The sequence below is a fragment of the Capra hircus genome, chromosome 8 (genome assembly GCF_001704415.2).
Source record: "Capra hircus breed San Clemente chromosome 8, ASM170441v1, whole genome shotgun sequence".
Taxonomy (NCBI): Eukaryota; Metazoa; Chordata; class Mammalia; order Artiodactyla; family Bovidae; genus Capra; species Capra hircus.
Window position 1 is genome coordinate 45297245 of NC_030815.1, and position 23153 is coordinate 45320397.

At 41.4% G+C, this 23153-nt stretch overlaps 1 protein-coding gene across 1 annotated transcript in view; it reads left to right on the top strand.

Annotated features, from left to right (window-relative positions):
- The window catches only part of FAM189A2 (family with sequence similarity 189 member A2), a 77811-nt gene that overhangs the window by 19887 nt on the left and 34771 nt on the right, over positions 1-23153 (top strand). Inside the window, exon 3 of the mRNA XM_013965970.2 lies at positions 21929-22039. Within this exon, the coding sequence (XP_013821424.2) occupies positions 21929-22039 (111 nt within the window). The remainder of the gene's footprint in view (positions 1-21928; positions 22040-23153) is intronic.

A 23153-nucleotide genomic window follows, 5' to 3' on the forward strand; every position in this document is an offset into this window, starting at 1 on the left:
TGTTTATTCCCTGAAATCCTGTTGATCAAGCAAAGCTAAGTTTATTGGACCTGCTGAAGTAAGGGGGAACACCTTACCAGTAGTTCTCAGAAAGACTGAGTCTAAGAGAGGATTTTATAGGGTTTTAGGATCCTGGCTGGGTGATTTTAAGGTGAGTCTCACAAGATAGGGAATTGATTGTATTTGAGCAAAACCTATGAGATAGTGACTTTGGACTGCTGGGCTGATGAAGGAGAGGGCCTGGAAGGAAGATTTGATGAGTAAGCTGTTAGTTTTGATAACTGTTTTAGTTGGCTCACAATCTTACCTTTGAGGAACAAGTATTTCTTAGAGCAAGTAGCTAAGTTACTGTTTTTGTTCGCAGTATTGCTTACTATAGGGTCCGAAGAGCATGGCCAGTCCCAGAATTAATTAACACGAGGACTGAAAGGGATATTGGTTTTGATTCTTACCATAAATTTCATGGGAACTCATTTTTAACATTCTTTACACTTATTAAGCAAGCCAAGAATTTCATCAGTTGGACAACTCATTTCCATTGTCACTGCTCATTTAGCAAAGCTGCTTGGATGCTGTTGGGATGTAAAGATAAAATCAGCAGCTTCTGGAGTGTGGCTGTGCCAGCTGAGTATCCTGGAATATGAATTCTTAGTCATCCTGAGCGTGTAGCTCAACCAGTCAGTATGTACATGGTATTACCCTGTCTGTGCTGAAGTGTTTCCAAGTGTATTTCAGACACTTGAAGTATGTGTCTGAGTTGTTGAGGGGCCTTCTGACTATCCTGCATCCAGGCTTTCTGGACCCGACAGATCATAGTCATCAATTTCTGAATATGATTCTCAGACAACTACGTGAACTGTGACTCTCTGGGGCGAGGGAGGAAACACTTTGAATCATGGAGCATCTTAAAATAGATGTTACATGAAAAGTCATGGTATAATGTAAATAGTATATGCAATAATGGAATAGTGTATATGGTACCACTTGTGATTTTTCAAAACATCTGGGGAATCATATGTGTGTTTGCAGTTACATGAAAGGTTCCTGAAAAGATGTGTAAGGAACTGTTGAGAGTAGGCACATCCATTGAGTGCAGTGGATGGGCAGGAGGGAGACTGATTTTCCACTTTACATCTGCAGAGGACATGTGGATGAAGTGGAGGATGTTTTAGCTTCCCTATTTTGTTTGGGTTCTGGCTGCTGGTATCTGCATATTTAAACTCTATTTGGAGGGTTGGTTTATCTGCCCTTGTGTGTCTTGATGAGAGACAGGACTCTTCCCCCAGCTGGAAGCCCCTGAGGCCAGACGCCTGCCCTCCTGAATGCTGGCAGCCTGGGTGGGAGCCCGTGACCTCTCTCCACTGAAGCCTCTGCCCAGGACTTGGAAGCTGGAGCTGCTGATGCAGAATAGCCAGGGCAGCTTAGATTTCATCGGGCAGAAGAGGCCACTGGCGTCCAAGGCTGGCAGCCAGGGCCCAGGCTTTCCTGTGGCATGACCTTGGTAGAGGTCCCAGCACCCAGGTTCACTTGGCTCCTTCCTGGGTTTCTGAGCCTGTCCCTGTGGATTCTGTGAACTACTTGATAGTTTTTATAGATATAGACATAAGAGAAATAGGGAACAGGGCTAGAGTCGTGTGGAATTGGGTCTCAATAAGGATACCAAAGGTTGCCTTGTAGAGCTCTTTAACGAACAGAGAAGAAGAATTTATAAATGGACATTGTGTATTAGCAGGTATTGGTGCATGTTGGTTAAGGGGAAAGAGGGTAGATTTGAGTCAGACCTGGATCTGATAGGGGCCCCATAATTAGATGTATGAAAGTGAAAGTGAAGTCGCTCAGTCGTGTCCAACTCTTTGTGACCCTGTGGACTGTAGCCTACTGGGCTCCTCTCTCCATGGGATTCTCCAGGCAAGAATACTGGAGTGGGTTGCCATTTCCTTCTCCAGGGGATCTTCCTGACCCAGGGATCGAACCCAGGTCTCCCGTATTGCAGGCAGATGCTTTAACCTCTGAGCCACCAGGGAAGCCCAATTAGATGTATAATTGAGGGCATAATAAACAAATCACCTCTCTGAGACTATTCTCTATTTCTTTTATGTCTATATCTATAAAATATATTTATATGTGATATATATACATAACAGTATATGTGTATGTACCAAACATATGTATATATGTAACATATGTACACACACACACAGATACTATATGTATATTTCAAGCATACCACTGTGACATTATGACTTTTATAATTTGCTAAGTGCCTTTTAAGAGAAAAGAAACCTTTAAAAAAAAAAGAGGAGCTCATTAGCTTTCTTATTCTTATTTAATTAGACTTCTGTGCATGTGTGTGAATTGCAGTCAGCACCCAAACGTGACTGCTGCTGCTGCTAAGTCACTTCAGTCGTGTCCGACTCTTGCGACCCCAGAGACGGCAGCCCACCAGGCTCCCCCATCCCTGGGATTCTCCAGGCAAGAACACTGGAGTGGGTTGCCATTTCCCTCTCCAATGCATGAAAGTGAAAAGTGAAAGTGAAGTCCCTCAGTCGTGTCCGACTCCTAGCGACCCCATGGACTGCAGCCTACCAGGCTCCTCCGTCCATGGGATTTTCCAGGCAAGAGTACTGGAGTGGGGTGCCATTGCCTTCTCCACCAAACGTGACTACATTCCCCCAAACTGACCATTTTAGTTTCTCTCTGGTTGTACTGTGCCTGGAGGTTGTCTACGTCTCACTAAAAGTGAGTCATGATGACGTTTTTCTCTCCTGCCTATCTTCCTCTTCTGTTTTTGAAATTATGTTTATTTCTCCTATTGATGGCTTTATTATTTTAAATAATATCATAAAGTTCTGTTTCTTGCTTCATCAACTTTGAGTAGTATCTTTTGATTCTCTCTCTTTTTCTTGGCTGTGTAGGTCTTTGTTGCCACTCTTGGGCTTTCTCCAGGCGCAGCGTGCGGGGCCTTATCTCGTTGGGGAGCGTGGGCTCTAGGCACATGGGCTCTGTGGAAGTATGCTTCTTGGGCTTGATCTGTGAAAAGTACAATTATTTGTACTTGTTGCATTTGGGAAATAATGGTACTCTCATAAACCAAGTTGCCACGCGGCATGTGGGATCTGAGTTCCCTGACCAGGGGCTGAACCCACATCTCCTGCATTGGAAGGCAGATTCTTAACCACTGAATCGCCAGAGAAGTCCTGATTCTCTTTTATAAGATGAAGAAATTAGCAGTTAGCTCTGCTTCTTCCCCTTTCTGCCTTCTTTTGATAACAACACCATTCATTTCCTTTATATAGGCAGTGAGTTAGCATTAACATTTACTCTTAGAACTAAATTATACCATTCAAAACTTTGTCTGTAAATGGTTTCTAAAAGAGTGAAAACCGATAATAGCGTTTATAATATTTTCGTTATATGAATATGGTTGAAATAGGGTGTTATGATTAGATTCTTGCTTTCCAGATTCACTTGAGGCCAAAATACAACCGATGTCAATAGCTCCCACATTCCAGTGTGTTAGAATATCTAAGGGGACTTGCAAAGTTTCTGGGTGAAAACCAGTTTTGCAGTCCTTAGCTGATCTCCATCCCCCAGACTGTAAAAAGATTAGGGGTTAAAGAGACCAATGTTTGGAGAAAGTTATTGAATCGCTCTGGCATTGAGTTCCACCTCTATGTGGGGAGGGGAGAGGTGCTTAACGGTAAGCAGTGGAGAGCGTGAGATGTGTCTCACAGTGGTTGAATTTGAAGGGCGGGCTGGAGTGCCTTGAGGCTGAGAGTTAAAGACTGCAGTTGGGAAATAATTGTACTTTCACAGACCAAACCCACGATGCATACTTCCAACTGACCAGGGGGTTGGGGCCCTGTAAGAGAGAGTAGGCCTGGGGTGAGCTTATATCCTGCCCCAGAGAGCCCCTTAGAGCAAACCACAGCAGAGTGAGGCTGGGCCTGCACTGCAGGATGCCTATGTTAAGAGAACTAACTGCAGGTTCAAAAGTGGTTATCTCAGAGGAGCCAGTGGGAGCCCCATTCAGCAGTCTCTCTAAGTACCTGCCAAGGCCAGTTGTGAACAGTCATGGGAACTCTCCTTTCCCCTCACCTGTGTACCCGCTTGGCCTGGCCTGCTCTGGCTCCCTCCTCTCCAGGGTGGCAGAGCTGTAGCTGGCAGGCTTCAGGAGAAGTGGACACAAAAAGCAGGGGTATCGAAAAGATTGTCTCTTTCCACTGCCGTTCCCACTGCAGGCTTGTTTGCTCCCTACAATGAGAAGATGAGACGGAAAGAAACTGAAACTTAAATGTGGTTTCAGGTTTTTACTGGGACACAGGTCTGGATATTTTAATTACCAAAATGGGACTTTTTGTGACTCGAAGTGCTTGGAGGAGGACTTTTTGTCACTGATATTGTCCACAAGAATCATGTGCCTCAAATTTCATCTAAGCAGTCAAGAAGAACTAGCTCTACAAAGTGGGAGTGGCCAACATTGGGGAAAAAAACAAAGTGGTTTTCTGTTGATGCCCATGAGTCCTGCTTGTTCGAGGGATCAGCTGTATTATTTTCTGTAGCACCAGGAAGAAATGATGGGATCTAGAGAGAAGGAAATTTAATCCTGTGTTTAAAGGATTTTAAACTGTGTTTAAGAGCAGTTTCGAGCTGCCAAGTCAAATCTGTTATTCTCTTTTATTTTCTCTATTGTTTGCTTGGTATCATGTCATATTTTAGTTTGCTTCAGTTTTGGACTGTGACTCTGATATGTAGATTTACGTTTTTACTAGAGTTTTTAAGTGATTCTTTTCTTTTTTTCCTGTAGACGAAAAAAGGAAAAGTTACCTAATCGCAGAGATCATCTAGCTGCTTCTTGCATTTTTGAAAATTTGTTATTTATGTATTTATTTTTGGCTGTGTTGGGGCTTCATTGCTGGGCAGGCTTTTCCACAGTTGCAGAGAGCAGGGGCTAGTGCCTAGTTGCAGTGCCTGGGCTTCTCACTGTGGCGGCTTCTCTTGTTGTGGACGACCGGCTGTAGGGCTTGCAGGCTTCCGTAGCTGCGGCTCCCAGGCTCTAGAGCACAGGCTCAATGGTTGTGGCACATGGGTTTAGCCGCTGAAGGCATGTGCAATCCTCCTGGACCAAGGGTTAAACCCATGTCTCCTGCATGAGCAGGTGGATTCTTTACCCCTGAGCCACCAAGGAAGCCCTCTTATATTTTTAAACATCTTGTGGAGATATAATTGACACACTATAACATTTACCCATTTAAACTCTACAGTTCAATGGTTGTTAGCATGTTCACAGATATATACAACCACCACCACCATCAATTGTAGAACATTTTCAGATCACTCCCAAAAGGAACCGTGTACCCATTAGAGGTCACTCCTCATTTCCCCTCAATATTCCCAGCCCTAGGCAACCACTATCTGTCTCTATAAAATTGCCTATTTTTGGTATTTCAAATAGAATCATATAATATGTGATCCTTTGTAACTGGTTTCTTTAACTTAGCACATTTTTAAGCACAATATTTTTAAGGGTCATATGTTATAGTATGTATCAGTACTTTCCCCCCTTTCTATTGTTGAATGATATTCCATTAATGGATATACCGCAGTTAATTTATCTATTCATCAGTTGATAGACATTTCCACTTTCTGTCTACTGTGAATAATGCCGCTGTGAACAATAGTGTTCAAGTTTATTTGTGGGCATGTTTTCATTTCTCTTGGCTATAAACCTTGAGGTGGAATTGCTGAGGCATATGGTATACATTTAACATTTTGAAGACCGGTTTTCTGAAATGACTTTTATTTTATATTTCCATCAGCAGTGCATGCAGGTCTCAATTTGGCTACATCTTTGTCAACACTTATTACTGTCTGTCTTGTTTATTATGGCCGTCTTTACGGGTGTGAAGTGGTACTTCATTGTGGTTTTGACTTGATGTTGAGCATTTTCACGTGTTTATTGGCCATTTGCATGTCTTTGGCTCACTAGACCTCATCATAATAACATCATCACAACTAAGAGAATTATCCAGTTTCCCTTTGCAAGTCCCTTATCAGATATTCGATGTGCAAATAGTTTCTCTCATTCTGTGAATTGTCTTTTGGCTTTTTTGATGGCATCCTTTAAAGCACAAAAGTTTTTGATTTTGATGAAGTTCTTTTGTTGCTATACTGTCATATCTATTAATAAGAAGCCTGGTCTAGCCCATGGTCATGAAGATTTATTCCTATATTTTCTTCTGGGAGTTACATTGTTTTAGCTTATGATTAGATCCATAATCTGTTTTGAATTAACTTTTGCATATCCTATATTAGTAGTCCAAGTTCATTCTTTTGCAGGTGGATATCCAGTTGTTCCAGCATCACTTGTTAAAGAGCCTGTTCTTTCCTCATTGAATTATCTTGGAACTTTATTGAAAATCTGTTGACTCTAAGTTCAGTTTTATTCATCTAGCTTCTTAATCATACTCTTTCTGCTAGTTGTTTTATTTCCCCCTTTGGACATTCTTAAGACTATTGACTTCCTATTCTAGTTTGGATTTAATTGTTTTCTAGGTATCCTATACAAATGTCATCTAGATATTTTCTTTGTATCATTGGATTAGGGACATTGTTTCTTAGAGCTCATGCCTCACACATTCTTTTTTCTTGAATTCCTTTTTCATTTTGCCAGAAAATGTGCTGTGTTGTGCTTAGTCACTCATTCATGACTGACTCTTTGTGACCCCAAGACTGTAGCCCGCCAGGCCCCTCTGTCCATGGGGATTCTCCAGGAAAGAATACTGGAGTGTGTTGCCATGCCCTTCTCCAGGGGATCTTCCTGAACCAGGGATCGAACCCAGGTCTCCTGCACTGCAGGTGGGTTCTTTACCAACTGAGCCACCAAAATTTCCATGAAGAATGTGAGAGAAAGGAGCTCTCTAAGAGTTTGAATGCTTGATGTATCTTTGTTTTGCCCTCCCATTTGAATGATGGTTTGGCTGCATGTAGAATTTTGGGTTCAAATGATTTTCCTTCCAAAATTTAAAGGCATTGCTTGATGACTATTGTCACTGATATAAATCTGAGTCTTGTTGCTTAGTTATTGTTCCGTTAGTTGCTCAGTTGTGTCCAACTCTTTGTGACCCCATGGACTGTAGCCCACCAGCCTCCTCCATCCATAGGATTCTCCAAACAAGAATACTGGGGTGGGTTGCCATTTCCTTCTTCATGTTCCTTAGTGGGCAACCTCTTTTTCTATCTGGAAGCTTTTAGGATCTTCTCTTTACCTTGGTATTGATAAAGTTTAATTTTCAAAAAGATAAAACCATGACTCTCACGCCAGTACAAAATGAATGTGTGTCAGTAACAAGGGAAAATTGGTTCAAAGCACAGTTGAGAAGCTCAGTGTTCATAGGATGTTCATAGGATGTTAGGAGGAGACTGCTGGGATAAATAGAAAACTGGTAGATATCCAGCAGTAAATCTCCAGGTTTTTCTATTACATTGGACAGATTTTGTTTCCATCCTTACTGAAAAAGAATCTGCAACTTAAGCTCTGCCTCTCCAGAGTTGTAAAATGGCCAAATAACTGAATAGGTAAATGGAACAGCCAGTAATTTCTTTTTCCCATTTCCAAGTTTCTGATAATTTTTCTGGCAGTCTTCTGAAATAATGTAAAGGTATATTTAGATGTGGGTCTTTTTTCCTTCATGCTTTTGGACTATTTTTACCCTTGAGTTTTTTAAAATTTGAGACACGTTTCTTGGACGGAGGAGTGTGGTAGCTTACAGTCCATGGGGTCGCAAAGAGTCAGACATGACAGAGCAACTTCACTTTCTTTTTTTTTTCCAACATAAAGCAGTTTCCTTTTATTATTTCTTTGATTATTTCCTTCCCTCCATTTCCTCTGCTCTTTCTAGAACACCCAGTAATCAGATGTTGGAGCTCTCGAGTTGAGCTACTTTGTTTCTTAACTTTTCAGAGTCTTACACTTTTTATTTCTTTGTCTTTTTCTTTCCTGCTCTGTGAGTGAGCATGTTTTCTCCATGCGGGTCAGTAGTTCTGGTTGATATCTTGGTCCTTCTTTTTTAGGGACTGTTATGTGTTTGAATGTCTGTTGACCCTTGATTATTCTTTCTAATTATGACTGAAGAACTAGGTTGGTAGTATTTTACTGTTTGTAGTAATTTGTAATAATAATAAACACACGAGTGAGATGTATGTATTAATATTAACCCACTAATCCTATAAGATGTTATTCGTATCTTTATTCTGAGGAAACCAAGACACAGAGAGGTTATGAAATTTGCCCAAGGTCACGTAGCTAGTAGTGACAGAGTTGGGATACACATTTTTAGGTAGCATCTCTCTAGAGCCCATGCTCTTAATCACTACCCTTGCTTTTGTGGGTCTGTTTGCACAACAGGCTTGTCTCTTAAGGGATGGGAGGGTTGCCTGGAAGCTCTGTGCTACTGAGTGGATAGGCTTTAGTTTAAAGTGTGCTTGAGAGAAGCAGATAATCCTCTTATGCCAAAAAGAAGATTTGACTTGGAGGGACTGTTCCATCAGGAGCCCTGTTTCCCCAGGTAGATGACTCAGTTCTTTTAGAAAGAAGTTCTTTAGTAATAGCTGATGGGCATGTGCTTCTGCTGCTTGTTACTTTTGCACCTGCAAAAGCCTCTTCAATATATTTTTTAATGTTTTATTATGAAAATTCTCAAACTTACAGAAAAGTTGAGCAAATAACATAATGAATTCTCACATACCTTCTACTTGGATTCAATAGCTTTTAACATTTTGCCTTACTTGCTATGTTTATATAAAATATTTTATATAGAACTATTTTGAAGTTTCAGACATGTGGTACTTCATCCCCATGTGCTTTAGGAGTTATCTCCTAAAAATAAGACATTCTTCTACCTCACCATAGTAACATTATCATAACTAAGAAAATTATTGTAATTTCTTAATGCCATCTAATATTCAGCCCATATTTAAATTTTCTCAATTATTGCAAAATGTTATACAATTTTTATTAATCAGAAACCTTTTCAGCTGAAATATGATTTGTACACATTTTTATATGTGTGAGTGTAAAGCTTGATGAATCATCCAAAAGTGAATCCTCCTATGTAAGCCTGTTCTTTTTTTACAAAAGTCAGGACTCAGTCAGGTTTCCGTCATGTCAGTGGACTATCCTGTCTCTTTAGTCCTCTGTATTCTAGAATACCCTTCCTGCCACTTTCTTTCTTTTTCCATGAGTTTGTGAAGAGATAAGTGCAGTTGGCTTCTTCACTCTTCATTCCCTCCCATCTCCTTTCCTCCTCTTCTCCTTCTTCTCCTTCTCTTCCTTCCCCCTCTCCGTCTCCTCTTTCATTTTCTTCTATTCCTCCTTTTTCTTCTTTCTTTGCTATGGAAAATTTCAAATATACTCCTAATGAGGGAAATACAACCGCCTCCACCCCATGCTCATTGCCCAGCTGCGCGTGGGCAAGCTCATCTCATCTGCCCCCTAACCATTTCTCCTCTCCCTCGCCACTGTGTTGGTTTCACTTAGATCCCAGCCTTCACAGCATCTCCTCCTTAAATATTTCAGTGCATGTTTATAAAAGACCCGGCCGGGAGCCCAGCAAGGGCTGCTGGCTGGAGCATGAACATGTGACCTCCTCATGTAACAGCCACCCAGCATGGTTCCTGAGAGGGCATGTCTGTGAGCAGTGTTCCAGGAGGCCCAGGTGGCTCAGGCATCTTACCGTCTAGCCTGGATGTCCCAGAACATCACCTCTGCTGAATTCTCTTGGTCAAACACGTTCCCATGGATCAAGGGGAGGTGAATTGGGAATTGGACTCCACCTCTTTTCCTTTTTGAAACAATTTTGTGATTCTTAAAAACCGTGGTAAAATATACATATTTAAAATTTTACAATTTTAGCCATTTAAAGGTGTACAGTTCAATGGCATTAAGTACATCGTACAAGTCCAGTACATGCTGTGTAATCAGCAGTGCTCTCCATTTCCAGAGCTTTTTCATCATTCCCAACGGAGAGTCTGTATCCATTCAACCAGAACTCCAATTCTTCCTGGGTAATTACTGTTCTGCTTTCTATCTCTATGAATCTGACGACTCTAGGTACCTCATGTAAGTGCAATCATACATGTCCTTTTGTATCTGGTTTATTTCACTTAGCATAGTGTTTCCAAGGTTCGTTCATGCTGTAATATATGTCAGTACTTCCTATTTAAGGTTGGATAATATTTCATTGGATATATTAGCCTTCACCTCTTGACATGAGGAACAGCCAGTGAAGTACAGACGGAAGGACTTGACGGAAGCCATCTTTGAGGACTGTTGTCTCTAAGTAACGTCTCTAGAGCCATGATCTTCATTACTGGGGAGTCAGAAAGTCTGATTCTAACTTAGCTTCTTACGAAGCTGAGAGTAGAGATTTCCCTGATGGTCCAGTGGTTAGGACTCCAAACTTCCAATGCAGGGGGTGCAGGTTTGATTCCCTGGTTGGGGAACTAAGATCTCACCTGCCATGCAGCCAAAAAGTTTTAAAAATAAAATAAAATTGGATCTTAAAAACTTTTTTTTTTTTAAAGAAGAAGCTAAGATCACAGTGTTCTTGTTTCAGTGGGAAAATGTAACCTGGAGAAAGGGCTGGGAGCAGGGGAAGAATGACACACAGATGAAAGAAAAGCACAACAGAGAAGGAAAGTGATGTCTCAAGAGTCATAGCTCTGCACTTTTGTTTAAAACTTGCTGCTGCCTTTCTTATCTTCAGATCCAAATTGACTTCTGCCACCTTAGTCCTGTGGGATCGAGCAGAACATGATCCTGAGCCTTTCACCTGTTCAAAGAGCAGATCTCAGGGTGTCCATCATCCTCTGATTATTTCGTCCTGAGACTCTCAGTAGGGTGTTTTCGTCTTAGCCCTCTGCTGCACTGCTGATGAAAACATGTGAATTCAGGGTGACAGAGCTTCCTCTGTCGTATCAGGGAACTGTGGCGCCAGACACATGATGAGTTCACCCCCTTCTCTGCTGGTTGCTTAGGTCGTGAGAAGAGTCGCTTTACTGAGAAATGAGGGGCATTGTGCAGAAAGGGAGCCCTGGGACACAGGGGATCTGTAAGAGAACAGGGCGGCGGGGGGGACCCCAGGAAAGGCAGAATTTCCTCTCGCGAGCTGGGAGCCTTAAAAGTACCCTGAGATTTGTATTTGTGTGTTGTTATTCAGTTTGTGACTCCATGGACTGCAGCATGCCAGGCTCCCCTGCCCCTCACCATTTCCTGGAGTCTGCCCAAGTTCATATTCATTGCATTGGTAATGCCGTCCAGCCATCTCATCTTCTGACGCCCCCTACTCCTTCCTCCCTCAATCTTTTCCAGAATCAGGGACTTTTCCACTGCGTCGTCTGTTCGCATCAGATGACCAAAATACTGTATTTGCCTGTATATTTATCTATTTATCCTTTGGCCATGGCACACAACATGAGAGATCTATTTCCCAAGCAGGGATTGAACCCCAGCCCCCTGCATGGGCAGTGCAGAGTCTTAACCACTGGACTACCAGGGAAGTCCTGAGATTTGTATATTTTTATCAGGAATTTGCAAGTCTCAGTTGTAATTATTTTTTGCTCACCTCAAGACTGTTCCAAAATAATGAAAAGTTGTGTCTTTCACTGGTTGGGAGAAGAAGAAGGCTTTCACTCCTGTTGAAAAAGGGATTCAAAATAAATGTTATTATATTTTAGATATTTTATGAAAAGAGAGTCTGGGACAACCATAACATGGACAAATCTGACACTTAAACATCTCTGAGAGGAAAGAGAGACAGCTGTTTCTGTTCACAGCAACGGGCCTGTGTTTGGCTTGTTGGCAGGGAGCACCAGCCTGGACATTGGCAATATATCTGCCAGGCTTCTGGAAGAAGTTTAAAAGATGTCAAGGGAGTGAAGCCCGGGAGCAGGTTCTCTTGGGATCTGAGTTGATTAAAGGCACATTGCAAACCAAGTCAGTGCGTGTGCGAGCTCCTGAAACAGGGTTAAAGCAGCCAGAGGCTGGGCTTTGTGAGTCACTGTGATTTATTATGTTTTGTTGGTTGCCGTGGTGCTGAACAGTCTATCAGAAGAGTCATTTTACTAAGCTAGTTCAGAAAGATTTTAGTTTGGTGTCTTCCTCCCCCCCCCCCAAACCCGGTGTCAGTGTGTTGTATTTAGATAACTTGGCCCTACAAGGGCCCCTTGATTCTACATCTGTGTATTAAAATGCTTCTCCAAACTGAATTAAAATTGTGAATATTAAGAGTCAAATAAGTGTTTTTGCTCATTGTCATATGTCCTATGACATTTGTCTTATTAACCAGTGACTGATCAGTAGTTTGGAGCTGGGACTTCTTGTCTCTGAGGACATAAAAGTTAGAATGTCAGTCACATTCCCAGCCAGATCGCATAATGTTCTTGTTTCAATGGGAAAATGTAACCTGAATTCTATGCACTGGGTGCTTAGTTCTTCCACCCACTCACTCACCACCCCTACTTGTTCCTATGACATGATGGGAAAGGAGTCCCAGCCCTTCCCATCTTTGCTCCCCAGGAAGTGGTGAGTTCCCACCAGAAGCAATAGCAGTAGCCATTTTCCTGCAAGCAGTGAGAGTCAGTCTGGTGACTGCCTTTCAGGGCCTGTCTGTGTATGTTCCCCAGTATTGATAAGGATGCATGATACCTCCAAACAGTGTTTATCATGAGTCAATTTCCTTTCATTAATTCATTGATTGATTTGTTCATTCATTCAGTAATATTTAAGATGACCTATGTTTTTGTACCCCACTGGAGAAAAGTGTATTCTGATTTTCATTTATTTTCAACAGCATCATCTGAGGAAAAATAAGGCATCATGACTAAATGGGTACCAGTGATGTTTTCTTGGGAAATTAAAAGATGAAAGAAAGTGTGAAAGAAAAGGATTGTGAGGCAGTAGTAGTATTTTTTGAACTAAACCTTTTTAAGAAGTTTCTAATGGAAATAATTTGGTGAGCCTTTGATATTTAAATCAAAAAATACATACACAAATTCATTAATCTCATTCATGAGAAATAAATTCTGTTGTTTTGGCTTTCCTCATCGCTGTTGTAAGATTCAGTTTTCTCAGGACCACTGACTAAATTTATTCTTGCCCATCATGACTTAATAGCCTCCCGAAGACCCCCAACTCCTAATACCATCACTTTGGGGCTAGGATTTAAATTTATGAGTTTGGGGGAACACAGACATTCAAACCATAGCAGTGGGTTTTATTTTATTTAAGAGGGTACTACAGATTATTCCTCTACTATCCTATTCTTGGACATTTGGGTTGTTTTCCAGTTTTTGGTTATTATGAACCCATTGCTATGACCTTTCTTGTACATGTCTTTTTGTGGGCATATACATTAATGTATGTACCTAAGGTGAATTGCTGAATCATAGGATGATAGATACTTAACTTCATTAGAAACTGCCACTGGTTTCCCATAGTGGTTGTACCATTTTCTAATTGCTTCTTAGACTCTCAGCCAGTTCTATCTTTAGCCTCACTTTTATATCCAGAGGTATCTGCTGCCACCCATTTTTGAACATGTGGCGACTGAGGAATAAATTCTTCTATCTGGGCTTTCGTCATTGCTGTTGTAGCATTCAGTTTTCTTAGGAGCCCTGAGTCAATTCATGCTTGCATACTGGCTTTGTAACTTCTAAAATTTTTCCTCTTGGTCCTTATGAATTTCTGCATTAAAAATGTTTCCTTTATTGTCAATTTATTGGGTTTTCAGGACTTAGTAGAACTAAATGCTTATGTTCAATTCACTATTTTAAACCTATTCATTTTAAGCTACTCTACCTTCACACTATTAGTGAAACTATTTATTTAAAGATACATAGTTTATTTTCAGGTGAATCTTAAGTTTAGAGCAGTAGGGAACTAAGAAGCAAAATAAAACCTCTTAAGCAGCAGGGAAAGGTCAGTCTATTTAGAGATAGAAATATTGTATCAAAAAGGACTCAACAATACCAAGCTGTGATAGCTATAATTATTTAATGATGTTATGTGAGAAAAGTTATGACAAACCTAGACAGTGTATTGAAAAGAAGAAGTATCATTTTGCTGACAAAGGTCTGTATAATCAGAGCTATGATTTTTCCAGTAGTCATGTACAGATGTGAGAGTTGGACCATAAAGAAAGCTGAGTGATGAAGAATAGATGCTTTAGAATTGTGGTGTTGGAGAAGACTCTTGAGAGTCCCTTGGACAGCAAGGAGATCAAACTAGTCAATTCTAAAGATTTCTGCCCTGAATATTCACTGGAAGGACTGATGCTGAAGCTGAAGCTTCAATACTTTGGCCACCTGATGCAAAGAACTGACTTGGAAAAGACCCTGATGCTGGGAGCGATTGAGGGCAGGAGGAGAAGCGGACGACAGAGGATGAGATGGTTGAATGGCATCGCTGACTCAATGGACATGAGTTTGAACAAACTCTGGGAGATGGTGAAGGACAGGGAAGCCTGGTGTGCTGCAGTCCATGGGCTCACAAAGAGTCGGACACGGCTGAGCGACTGAACAACAACAATGTGATGGAAATTATGAAGAACTTTCAGCAGGTTGGAATAAGCAAATTGCAGGTGATGTTTTTTATTGGATGGCTTCCCCAGACTGATTCTTATATTGAGTCACTTAATTGAGACCTAGAATGGACTGGGCACACATTTGCAAGAAATCAGTGTTAAGGTGAATTCCAAATACTCAATTGAAAAACATACTTCCAAGGACTTCCCTGGGAGGTCCAGTGGTTAAGACTCCACACTTACATTACAGGGGGATAGGTTCCATCCCTGGAGGGGAAATTTAAGATCCCACATACTGTGTGGGGTGGCCAAAAATAGAAAAGAAAAGACAAACATACCTTTTGTGGCAAGCTGCCTGGTGTCTGCTGCTGCTGAGTCACTTCAGTCATGTCCGACTCTGCGACCCCATAGACGGCAGCCCACCAAGCTCCCCTGTCCCTGGGATTTTCCAGGCAAGAACACTGGAGTGGGTTGCCATTTCCTTCTCCAATGCATGAAAGTGAAAAGTGAAAGGGAAGTCATTCAGTTGTGTCCGACTCTTGGCGACCCCATGGACTGCAGCCTACCAGGCTCCTCTGTCCATGGGATTTTCCAGGCAAGAGTGTGTAAGTATCAGAAAATACATATGATTCAAGTTAGTAACAATGAAACTGAAACTGTAAAAGGCTTAACTCATATTGCCAGTCCTGATCTTGGATTTTGCATTTTGCTCTTGAAAGCCACAGGATGCAATGAGGCAAACTCTCTACTTCTTGGGTCTGTCAGTCTTTCATGGCTAAAATATAAATTCTAGAAAGACTTTTCTCCATGAACGCTGGGTTTTTCTGTTTCTTGTTGGTAAATCCAAACTTCCCAGGTGGTGTTAGTGGTAAAGAACCCATCAGCCAATGCAGGGATTGAAAGAGATGCGAATTTGGTCCCTGAGTTGAGAAGAACCCCTGGAGGTAGGCATGGCAACCCACTCCAGTATTCCTGCCTGTGAATTCGCATGAGCAGAGGAGCCTGTGAGGAGCCTGATGGGCTACAGTCCGTAGGGTTGCACAGAGTCGGACACGACTGAAGTGACTTAGCATGCATGCACACACACATGTTGGTAAATCACAGTGAGGAATTGGCTTCAGTAGAATTCAGGGACTGTAACCCATGGGATTCACTTCATTGAGCAAGTAATATTCCAGTTTGAAGTGAGAGCAATAGGAGATAGGCTTAAAGAGCAGGGAAAAAATATGGAAAAATTTTATAGAGAAGGTCTTGCTAAAATGCTATAATGATACCCTGACAAGAAGTTCATTAAGGGCCAGTTCACAAAGATCTGTGCAGGGTGTAGTCCTGACAGGGGAAGATAGTCAGAGTCTAGAATTTGGGATCATGTGCTGAGGAGCCCTTGAGAAGACCTGTGGCTTTTCACGAGAGACACAGCCAGCCTGAAGCTGTAGAGAAGGAACCAGGAGAATAATTACTCCCACCTCATCCTCCTCTCTCCCTTGGGTCTTCTTCCAGGGCGCCCACTGACTGAACCAAACCAGACACCAGAGGGCAGAGGAGCCCTATTGATACAGTCTGCAGATCAGTCTCCCCGAGAGGAGTGGGGAAGTATGGGGAGCAGAGAGAGATCTGGAGGGGCCAGTAGGAGACACCTCACACACGTGTCAATGGTCAGCATGGTGGAGTGAGTTCCTAAAGCAGGCTGCAGAGAGATTTATGGAAGAGTTTTGGAAATAATATACCTACAGATTATTACAGGTGGACTGTAGTAACTGACTATCCTTCCCAGCTGCCATAGATTTGTTGGGGGGGCAGTTATGCATCACAAGTATAAGAACAAGTTGCTGCTACTGGAAACTAGTGAAACACATTTTGTGAAAATATTTTATAATAAAAAGTCTTCCCCACAAAGGCAAAACGCCTGTTGTTAGCAATAGTAAAACTGGTTGCCTAGTATTTTGCAGCATATAAAAGATTTTCATGTACATTATTTTGTGTTATTCTCTCATTAATCTTGGGAAGTACCTGGGATGATAGATCTTTTTTTTTTTAAACTTATTATATTGACGTATAGTTGATTTACAGTGTTGTGTTAATTTCTGGTATAGAACAAAGTGGTTTAATCATACATATAAGTACATTATTTTTCATATTCTTTTCCATTATGGTTTATCATAGGATATTGAATATAGCTCCCTGTGTTATACAGTAGAACTTTATTGTTTATTTATCCTATATATAATGGTTTGCATCTGCTAATCCCAAACTCCCAGTCCATCTCTCTTTCACCCTCTCCCCTGCTTGGCAACCACAAGTCTGTTCTTTATGTCTGTGAGTCTGTTTCTGTTTCGTAGGTAAATTCATTTTTGTCATATTTTAGATTCCACGTATAAGTACTATCATGATACTTGTCTCTCTCACACTTACTTCACTTAGCATGATAATCCCTAGGTCCATCTATGTTATTGCAGATGACGTCATTTCCTTCTTTTTTGTGACTGAGCAGTATTCCATTGTATATATCTACCGCATTGTCCTTATCCATTCATCTGTAAATGGACATTTAAGTTGTTTCCATGTCTTGCATATTGTAAATAGTGCTGCTATTAGCACAGAGATGCATGTATTTTTTCAAATTATAATTCTGTCCAGAATATGCCCCAAGTGCGATTGCTGGATCATATGGTAACTCTATTTTTTGAAAAACCTCCCTGCAGTTTTCCATAGTGTCTGAACCAATTTACATTCCTACCAACACTGTCGGAGAAGGCAATGGCACCCCACTCCAGTACTCTTGCCTGGAGAATCCTATGGACGGAGGAGCCTGGTGGCCTGCAGTCCATGGGGTCGCTAAGAGTCGGACACGACTGAGCGACTTCACTTTCACTTTTCACTTTCATGCACTGGAGAAGGAAATGGCAACCCACACCAGTGTTCTTGCCTGGAGAATCCCAGGGATGGTGGAGCCTGGTGGGCTGCCGTCTATGGGGTCGCACAGAGTCGGATACGACTGAAGTGACTTAGCAGTAGCAGCACCAACACTGTGGGAGGATTCCCTTTTCTCCACAGCCTCTCCAGAATTTGTGGTTTGTGGACTTTTTGATAATGGTTATTCTGACCAGTGTGAGGTGGTACCTCATCATAAGTTTGATGTGCGTTTCTCTAATAATCAGTGATGTTAAGCATCTTTTTATGTGCATGTTGGCCATCTGTATGTCTTATTTGGAAAAATGTCCATTTAGATCGTCTGCCCACTTTTTAATAGGGTTTTTTGTTGTTGTTGCGTTGTATGAGCTACTTGTTTATTTTGAAAATTAAGCACCTGTCGATTGTATCATTTGCGTGTATTTTCTCCCAGTAGGACAATAGACCTTTCTAACAGATGAGAAAAGCAAGTCTTATAGAGATAGAGATTGTCTAAAATATCACGGCAAGCAAGGGGAAAGCCTGAATTTGAACTAAGTGTCCTGACAAAAAATTCAGGTGCCTTCCACAAAGAGAAATCCAGATCACATGCAATGGTTTTCTAAAGGCAAGAATTGTTGACAATAGAAGAAAATACCAGTCTAAGAAATTCTGCTTTCAGGGTATAGCTGAGTGGGCTTTTGACTATGATGTTCTTTACTAGTAGCTGATTTTTTACTGTCTTCTGTTTGAGAGGACTCCATCTGGTGATAGATGGGGTGAATATTTGAGTCTTGGAAGTTATACCATTATAACTAGGTAAAAGCCAGATGAGTCCATTCTGAAGGTCTGTTTAAATCCTGAGTCCCGTATAACTCCAATATTTCATAGAGTTGAGCCTGATTTAATCTCTGAAAGACATGTGCTTGGTATCCTAATAGCTACCATGTCTGATATATGCTACAGTGATCTACACTAGAGTGATTAGGTGACCATTTGGCCAATGTTTGGCCAGAGTTATAACAATAGTAATAAAAAATCCATATCAGGAATAAATTTGGGAAAGAGTGCATGGCAGTTTTGTACATAGCCTGTGTGCCTTGGGGCAGGTCTTTATTCTGGGGTTTGTAGGTGGCCATTCTGGTGATGTGACTTTGACTGCTCATTAGCAGCCCCTCCACTGTAGAAGAGAAGCCAACCCATTAGGCAGTGAATCCCTGGGCCTTCTCTCATATTTGTTGTTCTGACATTATATGATCTCACCCTGCTGTCTTGACAGCTGGACTCAGAATTTTCTTCCTTATTTAAAAAATACATATGAAGTATAATTTATATAAACCCCAGATCGTAAGTATTCAATTAGCTAAGCTTTGACAGTTGGATATACACATGTAGCCAATATCCAAAACAAGAGAGAAAACATTTTTATCACTCCAGAAAGTTCCCTAATGTCTTCTTAATCAGTCCCCTCACATCATGCCTCCTCTGGGAGGGCAACTGCTCTTCTCATTTCTCTCACCAGGATTGTCTGTCTGTTCTTGAACTTCATGTGAGTGGAATAATACAGTATCTGGCCTGTTTTACTCAATGTAATGTCTTTGAACTGCTTGTGTTTTTGTGTATCACCAGTTTTTTTTATTGCTGGAGGTGTTCCATCATTTAAAAGTACCACAATTTGTTTATATATTCTTCTGTTGTTGGTTGGTTGAGCTCTTTTCATCTTTTCATTTTTGGCCCAGTTTGAATAAGGCTAATGTGAACACCCTTTTGTAAATTCTTTTGTGGGCAATTGCATTTATTTCTTTGGTCTATTCCTAGCAGTGAAATTGTAGGTATATGTTCAGATTTTTTGCAGTTTTTAAAAAATTATTTATTCATTTTAATTGGAGGATAATTACTTTTCAATATTGTGATGATTTTTGCCATACATCAACATGAATCGGCTGTGGGTATACATGTGTCCCACCATCCTGAACCCTCCTCCCACCTCCCTTCCCACCCTGTCCCTCTGGGTTGTCCCAGAGCACTGACTCTGGGTATCCTGCTTCATGCATTGAATTTACACTGATTATCGTTTTACATATGGTGATGTACATGTTTCAGTGCTACTCTCTCAAATCATCCCACCCTCACCTTCTCCCACTGAGTCCAAAAGTCTGTTCTTTACATCTGTGTCTCCTTTGTCGCCCTGCATGTGGGATTGTTGTTACCATCTTTCTTGTTGTTCAGTTGCTCAGTCATATCCGACTCTTTGTGATGCCATGGACTGTAGCATGCCAGACTTTTCTGTCCTTCGCCATGTCCTGGAGCTTGCTCAAACTCATGTCCATTGAGTCAGTGATGCCATCCAACCATCTTGTCCATTGTCATCCCCTTCTCCTCCTGCCTTCAGTCTTTCCCAGCATCAGGGTCTTTTCTAATGAGTTGGTAAAGTATTCACATCAGGTAGCCACAGTATTGGAGCTTCAGCGTCAGCATCGGTCCTTCCAATGAATATTCAGGATTGATTTCCTGAATCAGGTAGCCAAAGTATTGGAGCATCAGCTTCAGCATTGGTCCTTCCAATGAATATTCAGGATTGATTTCCTTTAGGATGGACTGGTTTGATCCCCTTGCAGTGCAAGGGACTCTCAAGAGTCTTCTCCAACACTACAGTTCAAAAGCATCAATTTTTTGGTGCTCATCCTTGTTTATGGTCCAACTGTCACATCCATACATGACTATTGGAAAAACCATAGCTTTCACTATATGGACCTTTGTTGGCAAAGTAGTGTCTCTGCTTTTTAATATGCTGTTTAGATTGGTCATAGCTTTTCTTCCAAGAACTAAGCGTCTTTTAACTTCATGGCTGCAGTCAGCATTTGCAGTGATTTTGGAGCCCAAGAAAATAAAGTCTGTCACTGTTTCCACTGTTTCCGCATGTACTTGCCGTGAAGTGATGGGACCGGATGCCATGATCTTAATTTTTTGGATGTTGAATTTTAAGCCAGCTTTTTAAAGCTGGGTCATATGGCATTTCTATTCCCAGTTTTTTAAGGAATCTCAACACTGTTCTCCATAGCAGCTATACCAGTTTGCATTCCCACCAGCAGTGTAAGAGGCTTCCTTTTTCTTCACACCCTCTCCAGCATTTACTGTTTGTAGACTTTTAAAGTTTATGACGATGGCCATTCTGACCAGTGTGAGATGATACCTCCTTGTGGTTTTGATTTGCATTTCTCTAATGATGAGTGATGTTGAGCATCTTTTCACATATTTATTAACCATCTGTATATTTTTTATTTTAGAATAGTTTTAGTTTTACAGAAGCGTTTCCCAGGTGATGCTAATGGTAAAGAATCCACCTGCCAATGCAGGAGATGGAGGAGACGAGTGTTCGATCCTGGGTTGGGAAGATCCCCTGGAGTAGGAAATGGCAGCTCATTCCAGTATTCTTGCCTGGAGAATTCCATGGAAAGAGGATCCTGGTAGGCTACAGTCCATGGGGCCTCAGAGAGTCAGACACGACTGTGTAAGCACAATTGCATAGAAATATGGTACAGCGTGGCCCTGTATACCCCATACCCAGTTTCCTCTGTTATTGATACCTGACATTGGTATGTTACATTTGGCACCATTAAGGAACCAGTATTGATATATTGAAAGTGAAAAGTGCAAGTGCTAGTCACTCAGTCGTGTCCAACTCTTTGTAACCCTGTGCACTGTAGCCCTCAAGGCTCCTCTGTCTGTGGGATTCTCCAGGCAAGAACATTAGAATGGGTTGCCATTTCCTTCTCCAGGGGATCTTTCCAACCCTGGGATTGAACCCTGGGTTGAAAAATCAGGTTGAAAAATCCTTTGTAGTTTCTAATCTGTGCTAAGTAAATACTGGCTTCTTGATTGATTTCTGTCAGTTCTTAATCACTTAGCATAGTGTTTGTAATATTTAACTTTGGAGATGAGTACTTGGAAGATCATTGCATGCCTTTTCTTTAGTACCAATGGTGTTTGCAACTGAAAAAGAGATTCACCTATATTTTATTTTTACACATATACTATGATTTCTGGCTGGTAATGGCTCTGAACTCCTTGATTTTCCTGGGTTCCACTTATGTTCTAGAATTCTCCATTTATGCAATTACCATGATTCTGTAAAAGTTGGAAAAAATAACAGTGGCTCAAGGAGAAAATAGCCATGGCTTAATGTCTTGTACAGCTAAAAGTCAGGACTCTATTATTTGCAAAGAGGAAGAAAAATAGGGACTTGAAATTGAGAAGACTTGAGAGTCAGTGGCATTCCTCAGCACAATTTAAAGCATTCTAAAAAGTGGGGGGGAAAAGTTTGCCCGCTAAAAACATGATTCTGGCTTTTCTTTTTTTTCTCTAGGGAAAGAATGAGTCTTTTTACTTAGAAAAAAATCCGTCTCTGAATTTAGCCGTCACCTTTTCTCTAACTGCCTCTTTTCTTGCTGTTTCAGGTGAATCTCTTTGTACTGCTGTCTGTGGTGTGTGTCCTCCTGAATTTAGCCGGATTTATTCTTGGCTGCCAGGGTGCTCAGTTTGTGTCCAGTGTGCCCAGGTGTGATCTGGTAAGCTGTCCTGAAGCATCACTTTGTGCCTATGCCAACCGTGGCCTGCCCAGCATTCTTGGGTGCCAGTGTATGTCTGGACACAGGACCACGCAGTGTCCTAAAGTGAGAGCTGAAGTTGGTAAAAGGAGGTGGGAAAACAAAATACAGAACTAACTGCTAATTATTTTACTCAGATTGTCGATTAGTTTTTCTAAAGCAGGGACCAGCCAGTAGAGCCCCCAAACCACAGCAATATAATGCATCATTAGTCAGTGAATAGATGGACCAGTTGTCCACAATCAGGATCTATCTGCTCTTGTCTTAAGAGAAAAGATGGATATTCTCAGAATTCAGGTTAGCAGTCCTTTATCTGAAACTTCTGGAGGCCTTTCAGCATTCAGAGTTTTTCCAGTTTTTAGAAGATAAGTGTGACACATAGACTGTTTATTCTTTAACAACTCAGTGGAGTTGGGAGACAGCAGACCGTAATCAAAATTTTTGGTGTCCAGAGCTTTGGGGGTTTCAGAATCAGAGATAAGAGGTTGTGAACCTGTGTTATCCCATTTTTTTTTCTAATTTTTAATTGTGGTAAAATATACATAGCATAAAATATACCATCCTAACCATTCATTAGTGTTAAATACATTCACCTCATTGTGCAGCCAATCTTCAGAACTCTTTCCATCTTGCAAAGCTGACATTATACATTTTACTTTATTTAAAAATTATTTATTTATTTATGGCTGCGCTGGGTCTCATTGCTGCGTACCGGCTTTCTCCAGTTGCAGAGGGTGGGGGCTGCTGTCTAGTTGCAGTGCGTGGGCCTCTCATCGCGGCGGCTTCTCTTGTTGTGGTGCATGGGCGAAGTTGCCCCACTGCATGTAGAGTCTTCCCAGACTAGGGATCAAACCCATGTCCCTTGCATGGCGGGCAGGTTCTTGACCACCGGGGAAATCCAATGCTATATATTTTAAACTGCTACTCTGCATTCCCTCTTCCCTCTGGCCTCTGCCAACCACTCTAATACTTTATGATGCTATGGATTTGATGGCTCTGATTGTCTGATGTAAGTGGGATCACCCAGTATTTGTCTTTTAGTAAGTGTTTATTTCACTTAGTATAACACCCTCAA